Raw genomic sequence first — 19,014 nt, 5'->3', positions numbered from 1 at the left:
ATTGGCAAATCCTTCTTGATAGCTCAAGGTTAAGTCTGAGTTATCAACTCAGGTTCAACCTTAGCTTAACCCAACATCTCAGGCTGGGTTTGGGTTTGGGCAAGTTGAGCATTGTAGCCCAATTTATAGGTAGAAATAGATTGATAATATATAGATATATATATCATAAAATGTTGGAAAGATTAGGCCTGAGGACTTAACCGAAGACCAACCTTAATTTAAGTTAGGCCTGAGATTTTTTGCCCAACCCTAATTTGAAGTTCGAAAACTCAAACCCAACCTGTGAAAAAGCTTTGGTTGAACCAGATTGGGCTTGGGTTAGGGCCACCCAAGTTGCACCCCTAGCTCCTTTTTTCATACATTCTTTTAAAATCTGTGCTTAGCATAACATGATTGATTTTTAAACATCTGATTTAGGTATTATTTGCTGAGTGGCTTCTCAACATAAAAAGAGTTTTCGCCACCGCAATAGCATTAATTGAAGGATTGTAAAGTTGGGCTGACAAGCATGAGATTTCTAGTTGGAGAGAGAGAGAGGCTACTTTCAAAAGAGAATGCCAAAGGTTAGGTCGATATCCAGTCTATTCCTTCCAAAACCTTGAATCATTAGAAAATGGTCCTTATTAAAGGGTTATAATAGGCACTAGATGCTTTATTTTTTGGCTTGATCTGCTAGGTATTATCAAAGTAACGATATTCTTGATATGAAAAATTTGTGTATTGATGTTTTGTTTTCATGGGAACACTTATTTGGTTTGATAATTTGATAGAAGACATGCCACGTCAGTAATTTAAGTTTAAAACAATTGAAATACTAATCATGGAAAGTATCAATGAGTCTAAATTTCAGTATATATATTAGTTGATACACACCAATACATTGGGATATTTTGAACATTAGTATTACACTATTACCCATGGTGGTTTTCAAAGCTAAAAACATAGGGTGGCAGCTATTGAGATCTCAGACTATATCTAATAAACAGTGATACTATATAGGGAATCACATGGGAGTATGGGACAGAAAACAGAGTAAATCATCATCATCATCTTTGTCGTCCAAGCCTTATCCCAACCATATGGAGTCAGCTACATGAATCCTGTTTCTGCCATTCCATTCTGCTTAATGTCACACCCATCGTTAAATTATGGGCACTTAAATCATTTCTATTACTTTCGCCCTTGTTCTTTTTGGTCTACTCCTATCCCTTTTACCCTTTCAACTCCACCGATGTGAGCTTGTCTTACACTACCAGTCCCAAGCATGGACAAAGGAGGAGGGTTGCATCAAGTTGCCGGCCGGTACTAAAACTTTCCAAACTCTCAAGACATGGATTCCAGAAACAGAATAAATCTTCCCTATAAAATAATAGAAACTAAAGAGACCTATTTCTTAGGAATTTTCAAGTTGAAATGGCTGGAGATTAGACAAATACTCGACCATCATATCCATTATCCCCATCTTACCAACCATTTGATGTGTTTTCCTTTTCTATTATTCTTTTAGTTTTAAAGGTGGATATTATTTGAGTACAAATTTTTCTTCATTTTCTCAGTTTCATTGTGTTTAAAATGAAATAATAGACTTATCATCTGAGCTTATAATGAAGGGACAATAATAGGTGCTGGAGGGACCCATCTTTGCTTGGGTGAACATTCCCACCCACTTTCCTTGGTGTAGGATAAAGTAAAATACTTGGGAATCCAAGTTTCTCCTTTGGACTCCCTTTTTCTAAACATTTCTCTTTCTCTCTCTTCAATATATTTCTTCGCTTCGCTTGCTTTCTCCCAATTTTTGCTTAGAATGCCCTGGCTTACTTTGTTCCAGACTACAGCCGATTCACTTGGCCATAATCCCTGTTAGAAAGAATGTCAACTTAGAAAAAGCACAGATTATACAAAGGAATTAATGTAAAAAGATATGACTCATCAAAATAAACAAACAAGGATAACAATTGACTTACATCATGCCAGTTCAGCTCAGGTCAAACATATTGGTAAGGGTGTCAATGGATCGATTTTAGGTTGGATCCCATCCAAATCAATATCAATTTGGACGGATTGGATGGACCAATAAGACATTGAATTGAATTGGACCAGTCCAGACTTAATGGTCCAAAATATTCATCGGATTGGATTGGACATGGTCCATCCATAATAGATTTATATTGGATAGGGTTGGATTGAACCAATATCTAGTGCATGAAGAATACAAAGATATCAATGGACCAGCTTTGGGTTGGAATCAATCTAAATTAAGACAAATTTGAACAAATTGGATGGTCCAAAATGATCCAAAGTATTCATCGGATTGGACTGGACCTGGTCCATTTATAATGGACTTGTATTGGGCTGGATCGGATTGGACCAAATTCGGTCCAATTTTCACCCCTACACTTTGGGAAGCACAGGGCTAAATTCAATCTGTAACTCTGAGCCTTTCCCAGTTAAAATTTTGAGTTCCGCTGAGATCAAATATACCAACTTGGGGAAGCAGAACCAACTCAATTTCAGTCCTAAAATTGAGCCCAGAGCAAATACTGAGCTGGTATATCATTGCTGAGTTGCAGTTCTTAAAAAAATAAAAAAAAAAAACACTGGAAAAGATAGACATACAAATCTGTGAGTAGAAGTTCATCACCTTTGGATTCTTAACCATGGGGGTTTTTAGTGTTGATATGACATCTTTTGCGTTGTATAATTCTGTAACTTTCCCATTGTCAACATCTCTTACTGTAATGGTTCTGCAAATTGACGGCAAAATTCTTCTTAAGGAACACTATGTATTTCATGTGCTGTAAGCAAGATGATTTTGTTGAATAACTAATCATAGGCTGGAGACATACAATTTAATACAAAGATGACTAATACTAGTAATCTGATCTATAGATTTTTGCTCGTAGTATTTGTTCTATAATCATCTAGATGTATGACATATTAAACCATCCTAGTAACAGGCATTGTAACATTAAGTTATGATGTTTATAGAGCATAACAAATCTACAATATGATGATGAGGGCTCGAATTGGTTCCCCACAAGGTGCACCCCACAGCACATCCCAACGGTACATTGGGAACATCTCCCCATGATGAGTGCGGGAGATGTTCCCAATGCACACCGAGATGTGCTGTGGGGAGGCAATTCAAACTTTGATTATGAACACCCATATGTATTTAAGATAGTAGTTTTTTTGGCCTTTAATGAAAATAGTATTTGCTTGAATGGGAAATTGAGGCAGGAAATGGCACAAATATATTGAAAAAGGAGAGGCTATTTCAAATTTCAAGGACGCAATACCTAAGGCTGTGTTTGGTTTGAAAGAAAAGGTAGGGAAATCTGTACAAACCTTGTGTAGGTTTTCCTACCGTTTCTTTCAAACCATACACAACCTAAAAGAAACCAGAAAAATGGAAAAGAACAGGGATAGAAAGGAAATTGGATGGAAGATGACTGAGATGATTAGGAAATGTGTTTTTGAAGCCTTTCTAGGCCATATTTTATTCTTGGATTACCTTTACATGTTCAGCGCCAGTTACCTTATTGTGCAACTGTAACACAAGAAATGAAAGCACAAAACATATGTGAAATTTGTCCAAGATACTAACCTGTCCCAGTGGCCATTTATCTCATAAATTGTCTTCAATGATGCTGAGTTAAATATCTTTCCCTTAACAGATCTTTGATTTCCTCTGAACCCAAGAAAAGAACTGCCTCCATAACACAACTCTGCTCTAAGGCCAGACTTTTCACACTGAATTGTAACATTACCAACCCAATCTACTCCCATAACTGGGAAGAATCTAATGAAGAGCTTGGGAGAGTTCAATACATAGCTTTCGCCATAGGTCAAAAGTTTCATTTGCCTTTTCCCATTCACCGCAACTTCAACTGAAGCACCTACAATTACAAAATGAAATGAATTGATATTTAATTATTAAAAGAAAAACTCCACAAGAGAAGAAATCATGGCAGTTCTCTGTGGTCTATTATTGAGGAGAAAATTACAAAGACATCATGGTGGAGGATGACTTCAAGGTAGTAGTGATCTGATTCAGAGGTAATAAAATTGGCACATGGAAATACAGATATATCATGATGGAAGTTAGAAAATTGGCAGCTGAACTGAATTCTTCATTCCATTGGACACATAGAAGTGCCAACAGCATGGCTAGATGTGTTGGCCAGATAAGAAACTCACAGGGATCAATTATTTTGGGGAACAGATCCATTGGGGGAAGTAGTTATAAGTATAAATTATACATTGAGGTTTAGCTAGGATACTAGCCTACAATAGAGAACAAAACATGGCCATATCAACCTCAGGGATTCCTGTCTTTTGTATGCTATTTGTTCTGTTTTAATAAACTTCTATTCCTGTTACTCTAAAAAATTATTAAATGAAAAACATAGAAATAAAGGGACATTTCCTATGGATAATGCTAAAGTTCTTTTTTATATTTTTTTACATGGCAGACAATTTACTGCAGCAATTTGGGCTTTAGTGGTGCATCACTTTTACATGCTGCATCATAGTTAGAATAACAGCAATCTTATATCAACCCAAATTCTCTTTTTAGGGACAAGTTTCAGCTTAAAGGAGATCAGACATGAATCAGATAAGATGCTATTTACTTGGACATTTTAATTAACAAATTAAAGAAACAGGCGATGCTTCCATTCCCTCAATAAAACTTCATAGGTTGCAAATAAAGCACCATTGACAAAGTTAAAGGACTAGAGAAATATTGTTTTTCACTCTGAATCCTTAGAAAAGGTTTCCCTGAGGACATTTGTAGGAAGCAGCCTTAATTGAGTGTACCTGGCATATTGTATGCATTCTATTTTTTGATCCTTTACATATGTCATATAAATTTACTGTAGACCATAGATATCTACATCTCTATGTATTCCTCCTAATGTTTTAATTCCAATCAGAAGAGTGATTCAAATCTCACATCCTCTGAATTGACTTCATTTGTTTGTTTTCACATTGTTCTTCCTCCTCCCTTGATTCAATTAGGATGATGTTAAACATGGAACTAGATGTGCACAGTTATGAAATTTTCCAAGTGTACTATAGATTAATCATAAACGAAATGTCAATTTCATCTATCTATAACAATACCAAAAAAAGAAGAAGCTATTTAGAACAGTAATTATTATTTATTATCTCTGGGGGAAAAACTTATCAGACATACCCAATAAGAAAGATATACTGGCTTTAGATCATATCCCTCAATTCTGAACTCATCTAGACCATAACGATTAACTAAGGATATACTATAAAAATGGACATAACTTCCCTAATAGACAACAAATTACAGTCGCACAATAAAATAAATGGTAGAAAACTTAAGGATACTACTTATAGTACCTATGATCCTAAACAAACTGGAATAACAGAGCAGAATATGGATAGCTGTTCTCAAATAATAAGGATAAGCTGTAGTTGAGTAGATACTCGAATGATGTAACAATAATGTTATATCAAATAAATAGTGCCTCCTTTTCTTGCATTGTAAGTTTTGATTGGCATATCAAATATGATAAGTATATGTGTTGATCCTGTGGGATGGCTCCTAAGGTGTGGACTGTGAGGTACATAATAAGGTTTGTGGGCAGGGGTGCCTTTAAGACACATTTAAGAATTAAGCTTCTGAGTCAATCCACAAAGATGAAGTTTTTCATAGAATATCTAAGTTAGATTGTCAGAACTGTGAGAAATCATTGTAGTTATTTCATGTTGAATGATTTAAAAAGTAGTAAACTACTAATATCATCCTAGTTCTGAGTCAGAAGAGTTTAGATACCATTGAATTTTGGGGCAGCGTATTGACACCAAACAATTTCAACATTTTCTCTTCTATCAGTTGCATGTAGAGCAGTAACTGGGGGACGATGTGAGACCTGCATAGTAATGCATAAGTTTGAGACAACACATAATTCAATCGAATAGTTAACAGAAAACCATATAATTAATCATTGATTTATTACAATACATAAACAATTTCTTAAATGGAGTTTGAATCAATCTTCACAAAAATTGATCAACTAGGAAAATTCTTATGCAAAATGTTGACCTGTTAAGATACACAAATTGATAACACATGTAGCAAACTTTTTAAGGATGATTGAACCATGAATACATTTCTCAAAAGATAATCTGTCACTTTGGACATTTCTTTCAAACAGAAAAAGTTGTCATTGTTAACTCCCTTAGTTTTTATGAAAAATTCTGTTGATGTTGGCATCTGCACTTGGAAGATTCAGCAACATCCTAAAGTGCTTTTCACCTCAATAACTGTAATCACAGGCATTGGTATAAATTCCTAGCAGAACAAAGATGCTGAGCTTTTTAAGTGTGGATGAATTTCAGATTTTGATCGACCTTTTCTATCTTCTTTTTTTTTTTTCTTTTCTTTTTTCCTTTGAAATGGTAAGGTATTATGTATCCTATACCCTAAAGATTGTAACTTGAAAAATAAAAATAAAAACAGATAGGACAGAGCCTAATGTTGAGATTATTAAAATTAATTTTGATGCCTCCTGTATCCATGAAATCTGCACCATTGCCTGTGTGGCCCGAGGTCGTATGGGCCATATTTTGAACTTAAGGCCTACAAATTAGGCAAATCTACTATTAATGTAACATAAGCCTGGGCTGCTTGGGAGGCCCACAATGTGGCACTTAATTTTCCTGACAGGTTCATCATCATCGAGGGTGACTCCAAGCTGGTTATAGATTGTTTGAAGAGAGCATCAGCCCCCCATGGAGAGTAATGCCGATCATCAAGGATTGCAGGGAGCTGTTCGAGAGATTAGAAGGCAAGGTGGAGTATCGTCACACCTATAGAGAAGGGAACTTTGCTGCAGATTGGTTAGCTAATTATGTTCACTCTAATGATGTACCAACCAATTCCATTCCTAGACCTCTAGACCTCTAAGAGTCATTAGCTGTTTTCGATTTGTGGGGACATGCTTCCCCCCGTTCTGTGTAGCCCCTTTCTGAATTTATCAAAACAAAAAAAAGAAAGAGTCTAGTGGTTCATCATATTAGTGATTGTTGGCGAAATATCTCCAAAATCTCCCCATTTCACTAGGGGGCTATACAAAATATTCAAAAAATGTTTCCCCTAACATCTTCAATACATTGCTGATAAATCAGCGATATTTGAAATTTCATTGGTAATCTATAGATTTAGGCTGTGTTTGGAAACAATGCAAATGGAGTGTAAATCCTGGTTCATGGTAAATTTGCACTCTGGTTCACTTTTGCCTGTGTTTGGCAACATTACATTTATACATCAACAAATGACAGAAAACACATTTTCCAATGCATATTTACATCGATAATAAGATGTAAAAGTACATCAATAAAAAAGAAGTAAATTTGCATTCAAGTGGACTTTTGATAAAAGAAGGCATATGCTTTCTTGGAATTCGTGTTTGCATCCATTACAGCTAAAAGTCTGTTTGGTAGAAAGGTAAAATTGTCAATGCAAAACTAATCCAACTTTGCAATTTATATGGACCATTTTACACTCTACATATTTGCATTCACACTTATTTGCATCGTTTCCAAACGCAGCCTTGAGGGAAAGTTCTTAAAATAACTGTGTTGTTTTACACTCTATATATTTGTATTTACACTCCTTCCAAACTGAGCCTTAAGGTTTAAAATTTTAGAATATTATTGAAACTTACTAATATTTCAATAAAATCATTGAATTTTTATAAAAATATTTTCCTAAAAAATTGGGATCAATGATTGGATGATTGTCTTATTATTCTGATATGACTCACTAAATTACTATAATATAAATGAAAAAGGAAAAAGACTATAACTACAAGAAAGGAAATTTCAAACTAATCAACACATATGGTGACAAAAGTCAAAATGGCAAGTAAATGTCACATGTAAAGAAGGGATGGCTAAAAGAACTAAATGGGAGACAAAAACAGATAATATTAAAATTGTTTGCTTTAGTTTTTTAAACATTAAAATTGCACTTATGCTTTTCACAACAATTCCATAAAGTTTTAACAAATTCCATGCTTTTAGAATTTTTTTCTTAATTTCTTTAGATTTTCCAAATATCTTAGGAAAATTAATGAAATATCCCCAAAAATTTCCCCTTCTCTACATGGTGAAATGTCTATCAATATCAAAGTTGTAAGCCATGGATCACTGTTTCATTGATCAAGTGGATTATATCTAAGCATATAATGATGTTGACCAAGTCAATTAGTACAATGATTCAACCAGATGGATTATTGGGTCATTGACAAAGTCAACTGTTTTTTGCATACAAGTGCTGGGTGGTCAAATTGACACAAAATCTTGTTTAGGGAGATGGGTCAACCAGTCTCACAGCTGATTTGATTATGGATTGGAAAAATTGATAAAACCCAATGCTCCAAAAGTAGATTTCTGTAAATTTTATAAATTATGATAAAAATAAATTTTCATAAACAAGTTAACTTAAGATGCCATAAATTAAATAATAAAAATAAAAAAATTCATAAATTTTATAGAAAAAGTGTACACATCTCTAACATCATATATTAAAAAATGTGTAATAAATGAGAATTATTAATGTCTAACCCATGACCCATGTACCAGGTCAACTCAAATTCTTTTGGAGTAATAATCCACATAAGATGAGATAGAACAGATTGTAAATAGAATGGTAAATAACTAAGAAATTGATTACCTGCTCAAGTAGAACATTCAAGGTCCCCTTGGAAACATGGTGTGTCTCCCCAAGAGTAGGATTAAAGGGAGCAACACCGAAGATCATTGGTCGGGCAGTTGATATACTCCATGCAACAACAGCTACAAATCTTTCAAGGGGGTTCTTTCCAGCCACACACTTGTGCAATAAATCATCACCAATGCAATAAACTGACTCTCCAAAGCATTGAAGGTGTGACTTTGGAAGATTAAAGTGAGGTGGTACCTGCATTTGAAAAATAAAAATAAAAGGAATGAAATTTTAAATTTTAAATAATTTGTTACGAGTTCTTGGCATGCTTTTGTTATAGCTTTTTATTTTTTTGGGGGGTTTCATTAGGCTACACAAAAGGGTAGGTAGGGTTCAGCATTTTCAGCCATGAATGAAAATTCGAAGCTTATGCCTAGGTTTTCTGTTCTGGCCCAGCCTGCAGATGTTTAAATTTTTTATTTATGAAAAAATCTATGTTGTGAGAAAGATATGATATTGGAAGAGCTTTGACCAATCAAAACCCTCCGGGAATTTTGATAAATACCACCTAATTGGTTAGCACTTTTATGATACTAGTTGATTGGTTATAAGTTTTTCACTTGAACCAATTATTTGTACATATGTATACATGTTATTTTATGTAAGGTTCAAAAAATCGATATGATACACCCTGTATCGGGCGAATCGTATCGTACCTATTTTGGGACCCCACCCTTTTTTAATAAAAAAAAACCCTTTTTAACTCCCCAAAAACCAAAATTTGAAAAAAAAAAAACTAAAAAAGAAAAGTTGATTCCATGTGTTTCTAAGTACCGATACGCCTCTGCGTATTAATACTTTGAACCATGATTTTATGTTATATTATATATATATATATATATATATATATATATATGTTATAATATCACAACTATAATACATACTATATACAATATTCTATATTTTATAATTATAAAATAGTTATATCCATATATTATATGACATATCATAGGGCTGGATTGAGCGTGGGCCTGGGCCATAATCACCCTTAGGGGCAGCTCAGCCCCCAAACTCATTACTCCCCAACCCTGGTGAAGGTGGGATTTGATACAAGTATCCGCTACAACCAGCTAGAGCTTTTACCAACTGAACCAGTTGGCACCTTCAATCTTATAACTAATTAGAAAATGACTTTTTGAGCAAGTATTTTACTTTATTTTTGAAAATTCAACTATAGCTTGATTTCATTGGGGTTTTATAATAAGTATATTATAATTTAAGCTTGTAGAGAGTCAAAATACTCATCTATAACAAATACAATTCATTTATTGTGACAGGTAATTTATATATATGCCCGATAGACTCCAACACGGGCCTGAAAGTGTTTGGGTTTAGGTGGGTTTTTCCTCAGGTCGGGCCTGGGCCTGGGTTTCTATTGGCCCAGAACCCAACACAGCCCACCTGTTATAACGCGTGAAAATTGGATTATATTGTTTTTTATATGGTAGCCAATCAACTAGTATTCATCAAAATGGACCGGGGTTCTAAATCTTTTAAGTGGTGCAAATTACATGCAATGGCATTTTAGTCAATTCACTGGAGAAGCTGCCAGAAGTCGCATATTGCGCAGTCAACCTACAAAAGTGGGCTGGGCTGGATCTGTATTAGTTGCAAACCCAATTATTCCTTCTACCCAATATCTGCAGTTGGACCATCTTTTTCTTAACCTAATGTCTGGCCCATCCAGTCGATTTATAGTTTTATATCCATCACGCACGCAGTGGCATTTTCGTCAATTCACATAAACTGCCAGAAGTCGCATTGTGGAGCAGTCAACGTTAAAAGTGGGCCGGGCTAAATCTATGCAAGCTGGAAGCCCATATTCCTTCCACCTAACCCAGCTGAAAACTGAAAAGAAGAAGAAAAAGCCGTCTGAAGCGTTGAAATCTTACTAGTTACTAGCATTATGGGATTCTTCCAAGGTGGCAGTAAGGTGGGCCCAAGATGTGGCATGGACCTGATTTGGCAGTCTCGGCTCACATAAGACATAACTGAGCCAAATTGAATCCCAGGTAGCCTTTACACCTGGCAAAAATCGATAGCCACGTGTGAATATCCTATTGATGTTCCACATTGTCTTGCTTTTTTTATTTTCTCTACTTGAGAAAGAAACCGAAACGTTTTTCGTGACGCATCCCTCAACCCAATGAACCCATGTGTCACCCTTGAAGAAGAAGCAAGAACAAGCCGAGCCTCACGTCAGGGATAAATAAAATAGAACTAGAAGAACTAGAACTTACCACAAAACTTGAAAGATCAGATCCTGGCCGTACATTCCCGAAGAGGCTCAAGACACGCTGGACAAGATTCGGAGCTCTGTAATCGGCGGCCGATCCACTCTCCAACGACAACGGCGGTGTGAGCACTGCATTCAGCTCAACCTTCGCTTCCTTGATCTGCACAACACCATAGTAACTGATCTCAAACATTATCAACTGCATCGCGAGCTACAGAAAATCATATACGTCCAACTATTTATACTCTGTGAACGGTGATAAAAAATCGACAAAAAGCAAGAAAAAAAAGAAAAAGAAAAATTCCTGGAAAGCACAGATATCGTCGGGTTGTCCACTGTGTACGCGAACCTACGTACGTGCGCATGATAGATATTGCCAGCCGCAATTTTATAATCGGCGGGTGAGTTTAAAACAAGACACATATCGAATAATGGGAGTGGTGGTTGAAACTTGAAAAAGCAGAATCCTGCCAACCCCGGCGCATGTTAATAAAATAATATAAAAGCAATGCCGCATTTGGGAACTTTTTTCTATGGAAACCAGAGGAGAGAGTAGAGACAAAGTATACAGGGAATTCGTCTGAAAACCGCTTGCCCGTATCGGAAAACCAGTTTCTCTTTTCGTCCACATCCACTAGAATCAAAAGAAAGGTGGTTTTTTGTCATTTGAGTCAGAAACCCACTTAACCAACAAACCAAAAACCACCTTCCAGGATTCCAATATGATGATGAAACCGCCATCTTTTTTGTACGAAGGAGAACAAAAAACTTTTGGGTTCCGACGGTGGATAGAGATACAGAGAGAGAGAGAGAGAGAGAGAGTACCATTTGGAGAAGGAGAGTGATTGAACTCCGAGTTTGTTGTTCCTGAGATCGAAATTGGTGTTGAGGAGGTTTGGTTGGTTCTCTTCTTCTATGTTTTGGAGTTGCAGAGGTCCCTCCTTGGGTATGCTGACGGCCGAGAAGAAAGGAGGGGGAAAGAGGATTAATGAAAGAATTTCTGTCTGTCCAATTTCTGGGAAATACCGACCCAGTTGCATTTGATTGAGCCTTTTATTTGAAAAGACGACGAGGGACGAGCTATTTTCTTATTGTTTTATGTTTAGTTACAGCCTTACGGTAGTCTGGCCTTCTGGGGGGTTTGATATGGGCACATCATTTAAAATGCTTTTTTGTTATTACCAAAAAATGCTTTTCTGTTTTTCAAACACAAAATAGAAAAATACCAGAAGATTTTAGTTTTTGTCGTTTTTATTTTAAACAGTATTTTTTAGTGGTTTAGTTAGGAACCGGTTTATTAAAAATGGGACGTGCCCAAATAAAAAATAGTTGGGCACGTGTTTAGAAAAGGCTGTGTAGGCTCAAAATAGTGGGCCTCCGTGGGCCTTGAGCAAGCCCCACCGCACGTTTTGTCCAGGGCGTTTGGAATTTGTAATTTCTGAAGGGCTTAATCTCTTACACCAACAAGAAAAATAGAAAATGGCATAAAAAGTTTATCAAATATTATTTGCAGAAGTCAGAACTGTTGGCTGGGTTTTTTGTGATTTAGAGAATTAATGCTAAACCAGTATGTTTTGGGATGAAATACAGTTTTTTTTTTGTTCTTTTTGGAGGGATGAAACACTGGTTTTATTTGCCGATGGATTTAAAATTTAGGGTTAAGTATGAATTTAATTAGATTCATCCCATTAATTTATGGACTGTAAAATTAATGATTTTGCAAATAAGTGATCACTCCAGACAGGATACCGCAATACAGGAGATATTCTCAATGTACAGTTAGGTTTTTCTGTGGGTAAGATCCAAATGTGGGATTCAAATGGACTCCCCACGGAGAGTATCCCACATATTCCTAACATTCACATCTAAGCATGCATTCGAAATATCATCTTAAAATGTTATAAGGAGATGCACCCAACGCACAATTGAGATGTGCTATTGGGCGCATGTGAGGCGTTATAGTTAGAGAGTCCATTGGTATTCCCAAACGTGTGGAAGAATTGATCCCACGAACAGCTATCTGTAGGTGTGTTCACAGTTGGGTTAATATGGCTCTCTTTTTCAAACCCAATTGATGCTATTGATTTTTGGAAAACTGGTAATCAAGACTGAATTGAAGCCAATCGGTTATTTTGTTTATCAGTTCGGTTTATACTTTTATATTTATAATATATTTTATAAATAAATATATAAATATAATAAAAATACTAAATATAATATATAACCAAAATCGAATCTATATCTTTGATTTTTTTTTTTGAAAATATCAAATTAAAACCAAACCTACCGATTTAGTTAACCAGAATTTTCGGTTCACTATCACCTATTCAATTAGGTTTTTCGGTTTTTGATGATCACCCTAGCTATGAAGTTTAGTAGGGCTGTTCACGGGTCGGGTTGGGTCGATTTATTGAGGTTTTTCCAATCGACCCGACCTAGCCAGGTTACTTGAGATGGAAATCAAAACCGACCCAATGTTAAGTAAAACCGACTTGGTCAGTTTAAGTCGGGTTGAGTCGGTTTCGGCTCTAAAGTTCATCCATGCCCCCTATGGCCCATGTGCCTGTGTGGTGCAAGTTTGGATTGTTAGATATTTCAGTTTTTATGTAAAACTGAAATATCTTTATTTAACAGTTTTAAATATAAAATATATTTAAATTAAAACCAAAATGTATATTTAAATAGATTAGGTCGATTTAATTTAAAATTGAAATATATATTTATATAGATTATATTTAAATAGTTAAGTAGGAACTAAGTCGGTTCGGTTCGGGTCGGTTTTGGTTTTCACACAAGAAAACCCGAAACCGACCCGAACCGTCGATTTATGAATAACCCTAAAGTCCAGTTAACTCATTCTAAGGGTTCGTTTGGTTCGTAGTCAGAATCGGAATCCTCTGGAATTGGAATCTGAATGATCCATTCCCATAGTCTGTTTGGTTCAAATAGGAATGGGAATTAAAATCAGCAGGAATGGGATCTCATTCCCAAGGGAGAGGCAGGGAATGGCCATTCCTTCAAATGGGAGAATGCTATTCCAGCAAGAATGGGAATAGGATTCCAATTCCGCCCAACCAAACAATTGGAATCGGAGTAGCCCATTCTGATTCCAATTTCAGACCCCTATTCCCACAAACTAAATGGGGCCTAAGTTTAGTTAAAAGAATGTTTCATAATCTTATTCATATTTTTATTAGTAGTGTAAATAAAGAATTATAGATGTGTTCAATTTTTCTATAATTCTTTTTGTATTTCTATGTATAAAAATAATTTTGATATGTCACACTTCTTGTTTAATATGATAATTATATGATATTATACATGTGCCTAAATGTTCTTTTGCAAAATTTATGTATTTCTTTTTGTTTTGTACTTTTATATTTTATTAATATTTATTTATTTATGACATTAAGCACTAACAAATTTGACCCAAAAGTTGAACTATTGATCTTTGCCAAACAATAAAATAATTTCATTTTGCTTAGTTCTAAATTATGTATTTAATTTTCATTAACAATAAAAATAATTCTTATTTATTACACTTATTTTTATTAATAAAATATCATAAATGTGTCTATTTTTTTCTATATTTTATAATTTTTATATTTATTTCTATTTTAAAAATTTTATTAACTAACTATGACTATGTAAGTTAATCAATTTGATTGGGATGGATGAATTTCTTAGCCACCACTTTGTTAAAGAATGGTTTTGTTATTGAGTTAGTTTTAAAATAAGAGGTTTATATTGTTAAAAATATTGGCATAGATCTAATTATTATCATTTGTTAATGAAAAATAACCTAATATAGGATTTAATAAGATAAAATGGGAGTTAATATTTTAAGATAGGGGTAATTTTAGTCCAAAAAAGCTTCCAATCTGCATTCTCACTTTTATATATAGTATAGATTTGGTGTCTAAGGCGCTAGCTTTCATAAATAAATAATAAAAAATGTGCATTAGATCCCAAATTACCTAAGAAAGCAATATTTTTTGCACAAACGTTACCTAAGAAAATGACAATGGTCCTAAACATACCCTTAGGCTGTGCTTGGTTTGAAGGAAAAAGCAGGGAAAGTGATGGAAAGGTAAGGAAACCTATACAAGGTTTGTAATAGTTTCCCTACATTTCCCTAATTCCCTTCCTTTCCCTGCTTTTTCCTTTGAACCAAACACAGCATTAGTGACTGGATCTATTGAACCGTTGAACCATTTGACCTGATCAACAGGTACAGGTGCTCATGGTAATCAATAGCTTTCATAAATTGATTTTGAAAAACAACAAACCGAAACCAATCGGTTAATTGATTGATTGATTCAGTTTTTGACCAATTCAGTTTTTCAATTTATCCGTTTTTTTTTTATATTTACAATATATATTATAAAAATATATAAATATATATCAATGAACCATGAGTCAAATATTAACTCCCTTTTTTGTTTTGTTTGTTTTGTATCTTTTTCATTTAATTGCGTCATTATAATTCTTATTTATCTCACATGTTTTTATTTTTATTTAATATGATGTATATATAACATTAGAAAATGCCCTTTTTATTAGGCTTTGTATTTTTCTCTATTTTAAATATATTTATTATTTAATTCTGATATATTAAGAAAACATGTTTGACCTAGACAATTGGACCATTGACCCTTCACCGGGATGGAAAAGCCATTAAGCTTTCAAGTTGGATACTTCCTTAAGGTTCAGTTTGGATGAATTATAAATACAAATATCTACAGTAAAAATATATATATAAAATACAAAGTTTTATACTCTCCAAATTTGTATTTATACTCCTTCTAAACTGAGCTTAAATGTTAAATTCAACCATTTACCTAATTGGAACATCATCATCATATCATCATTATTGAAGTTTTCTCCTAAACTATATGTATGAGGTTAGGGAGCAAATTGGGTTCGGTACAGGTTGCCTCAACCCTAACCAAACCCTTCGATGGTCCCAACTGAACCTGACTTGACTTGACCTAACCTAATAGTTTTTAATTAAATATGGACCCAACCCCACCCAATTCATTGTCTTTTAAATATATTTTTATAATACATTTTGAAAACTTAAAAGCCTTTAATTTAAGTTAAAATTTGATTGATGAGTTCCTAAGTGTTTATGAAGAACCAAAACAAACATACAAAGAAATCCTAACTTTAAAGATATGGGAGTATCCAGTAGGGATGGCACCCAACTGAGGTCAAAGAGCCAAAACCCTATCTAACCCAACCCTACACCCAGATAATATAAATCTGATCCTAACCAAACCCTATAGGATTGGGTCAACCCAACTTTACCATTTAACCCGACCCATTGACATCTCTATATAAAGCCGACTACATGAATCTTGTTTTGCTATTTATGTTTCTATCCAATGCCATATCCTTTCTTAATTTATGAGCCTTTTAAATCATTTCTTATCAACCCACGATTATATACCCCTGGCTATTCCAATCCCGTCAACTTGTGACAAATTACTTCTTATTACTTTTTTCATTCGCGGTTCTTTTTTTTTTTTTTTGCCTAAATAATTTCTTATTACTGAAGTTGTGGTTAATATCCTTTCTCTTATTTTATTACCTAGTATTAATTTCTTTTGAAAATGTTTATTTTTGACCCTATCCTCTTTAGTTTTCCATTCACCCATTTCAAATTGATAACCCATTTAATTTAATTCTATACTAAAATGATGCATACAACTTGAATTAACATGAAACCAGCATGATTAATCTATTTAAATTAAACAATAAATAAATTTAAATAGTAAAATAAAAATGCAATTGTCCACATATAATAGTATTTCATCCAAATATAATTTAAACCAATAACTCTAAATTAAAACTAAAACACATATATCTATACATCCATGATCCAATATTTGAAACTTTAAATGAATTAATGCCAAATTCCCATCGATAGATTGACACGATTTGTGCAAGTTTTTGGGAGCATAAAAAGATAGTTCCAAATTCACTAGCTCTGTGTTGTATTTGATTCGTGTCTAATATTGCCTCAGTATATTATATATACAAAATTGTGATGTCATAAGAAAACAAAAATCAAATGAAAACATGTTTTTAGTTTTAATTTTGAAAACAAAAATAAACACACAATCAAGAACATGTTTTCTTTTTTGTTTTAAGAAATAATCTGTTTTCAAACAAGATGGTTTTGATTTATTTTTGGAACTGACAACAAGAAAACAATTTAGAGGGCATTCTATAACATGAATTGTTTTTTTCTTATCGGTTCCAAAAATAAATCAAAACCATCTTGTTTGAAAACAGATTGTTTCTCGAAACAAAAACACAAAGAACATGTTGTTGGTTGCATATATGTCCATAGATTTTTAGTTCAAAAAACGTGTATTTCATCTACTTATTTAATATCATGTTCCATAAATCATATAATTTCCACACTACAACGATTGCTTTTGTTTTAAAACCATTATTTTGGTAATTCCAAAAGCATGTGTATTGCTTTTTTGAAACAAAACCAACTTGTTTTCACCTTCTAAGACAAATTTCAAGAACGATGTTTTTGTTTTTACCGATGTAACATTTCAAAATCAAATGAAAACGAAAATCCCTAAGCCCCACTTTCCTTCAAACCAAACACAGCCTAAGTATCTGCACCATCAACTCCATCGTTTAACTGCATACACACAGGTTCAAGGATACTGATACCAATGCCCCCATCTAGCCCAAGCTAAAGTTTTTTGCACTCTAAACAAACACAGTTGTTTTAAAACAAGATCTAAAAGAAAAAAACAAGAGGTGGTAGAAGATGATAAGAGGGATGGTAAAAGAGAGCATACCATCTTTAGCTCTAGTGGTGAAGAAGAGACACTAATAAGGAAGAGGTTTCTGCAAACAAGATTGAATATTTCTCTACTTTCTCTACTTTCCCTGTCGGTCTGATCTCTCTTTCAAAGTTTGTCTACAGATTTTAAAGGAGTATTTTGTGCATTCATTAGCAACTAGGTCCATCATGTCTTACAATAAATGAACAATATTAATGGCGCTGGCTTAATAGAAGGAAGGAAGAACACGACTTCTTCACATGGGTAGGTTCAATACTTATCTATTACATAGTAATATCTTCTTTAAAGTATTCACTTAAATACTCCAACCATTTCTCAAAGGGAAAATTGGTTGGAAACTTACACCTTCAATGCTCCAACCGTTATTGTTGTCTTTGTTTGGGTTAAATTGAATAGTGCTGCAAATAAATCGGATCAAATCTGCTTCGAACCTGAATTAGATTCGATAAGAGTCGGATTCAGATACCTCTTGATTCTAATAAATCAGATCCAATAAATCCATTTAAGCTGTATTTGGTTTGAAAGAAAAAGAAAAGAAAGGTAAGAAAACCTTTACAAACCCTAATTTAATTCGCCACAACCCGATCTAATCTACTAGCTATGAAATATTATATATAATTTATGTATTATTTATATTATATCATTAAAATTTTTAATCGAATTCAAATCAGATATCTGATAAGTCATTCAAATTTAAATTCGAATCATAATCCAATGAATTCTTATCCAATTCAGATCGGATATCTTTACCAAATCTAAGCCTTATAAATGAATTACTTGTTTACCCAAAGAAGAAAAAAATTAATGATTCCAAGAGTCTATCGGATCTGCTATATTTGGAATGGAAGTGACTTTCAAATTCAATTCCTTTTTTAACATAAAAGTCAGAAGGAGAATTCTATAATACCAAAAAAACACAAAATAAAAAATGTTTTGACCAATTACAACCCTCCATAAATTTTGATGAAAACCACTGATTGATTCCTACTTGTATGACGCCGGTTGATTGGTCTTAAATTTGTTTAAGTTTCCCATGTTGAATCCAAATTCGAATTCAAATTATAATTTTGAAAATCCGATGAATTACAATTGAAAACCGGTTGTTATCCAATCCAATCCGATCCGTTTGGAACTAGAAAAAAATTTCTTTTTGATGACTCCGAGAGTTGATCGGA

General features: G+C 33.9%; 1 protein-coding gene across 1 annotated transcript; it reads right to left on the bottom strand.

The window, feature by feature from the left end:
* Positions 1-834: 834 nt before the first annotated feature.
* On the bottom strand, positions 835-17,920 carry ORP4C (OSBP(oxysterol binding protein)-related protein 4C). Its single transcript, XM_010278905.3, has 8 exons — positions 17,834-17,920; positions 11,829-11,954; positions 11,008-11,163; positions 8,717-8,962; positions 5,813-5,909; positions 3,608-3,899; positions 2,642-2,744; positions 835-1,857 (listed from the first exon to the last, which is right to left on the bottom strand). Exons 1-8 carry the CDS (start codon positions 17,834-17,836, stop codon positions 1,600-1,602), a joined length of 1,281 nt encoding a protein of 426 aa, XP_010277207.2. The 5' UTR covers positions 17,837-17,920; the 3' UTR covers positions 835-1,599.
* Positions 17,921-19,014: the final 1,094 nt, after the last annotated feature.

The sequence above is a fragment of the Nelumbo nucifera genome, chromosome 8, assembly GCF_055504915.1.
Source record: "Nelumbo nucifera cultivar China Antique chromosome 8, China Antique-T2T, whole genome shotgun sequence".
Taxonomy (NCBI): Eukaryota; Viridiplantae; Streptophyta; class Magnoliopsida; order Proteales; family Nelumbonaceae; genus Nelumbo; species Nelumbo nucifera.
This window is presented reverse-complemented; position numbering and strand designations above follow the sequence as displayed.

Excerpts from the sequence above, each read along its gene's own strand:
- ORP4C (XM_010278905.3), bottom strand. Across the intron at positions 5,910-8,716 it reads TGAATGTTCTACTTGAGCAG|GTCTCACATCGTCCCCCAGT; the intron begins GTAATCAATTTC and ends ATTACTATGCAG. Across the intron at positions 3,900-5,812 it reads CGCTGCCCCAAAATTCAATG|GTGCTTCAGTTGAAGTTGCG; the intron begins GTATCTAAACTC and ends TTGTAATTGTAG.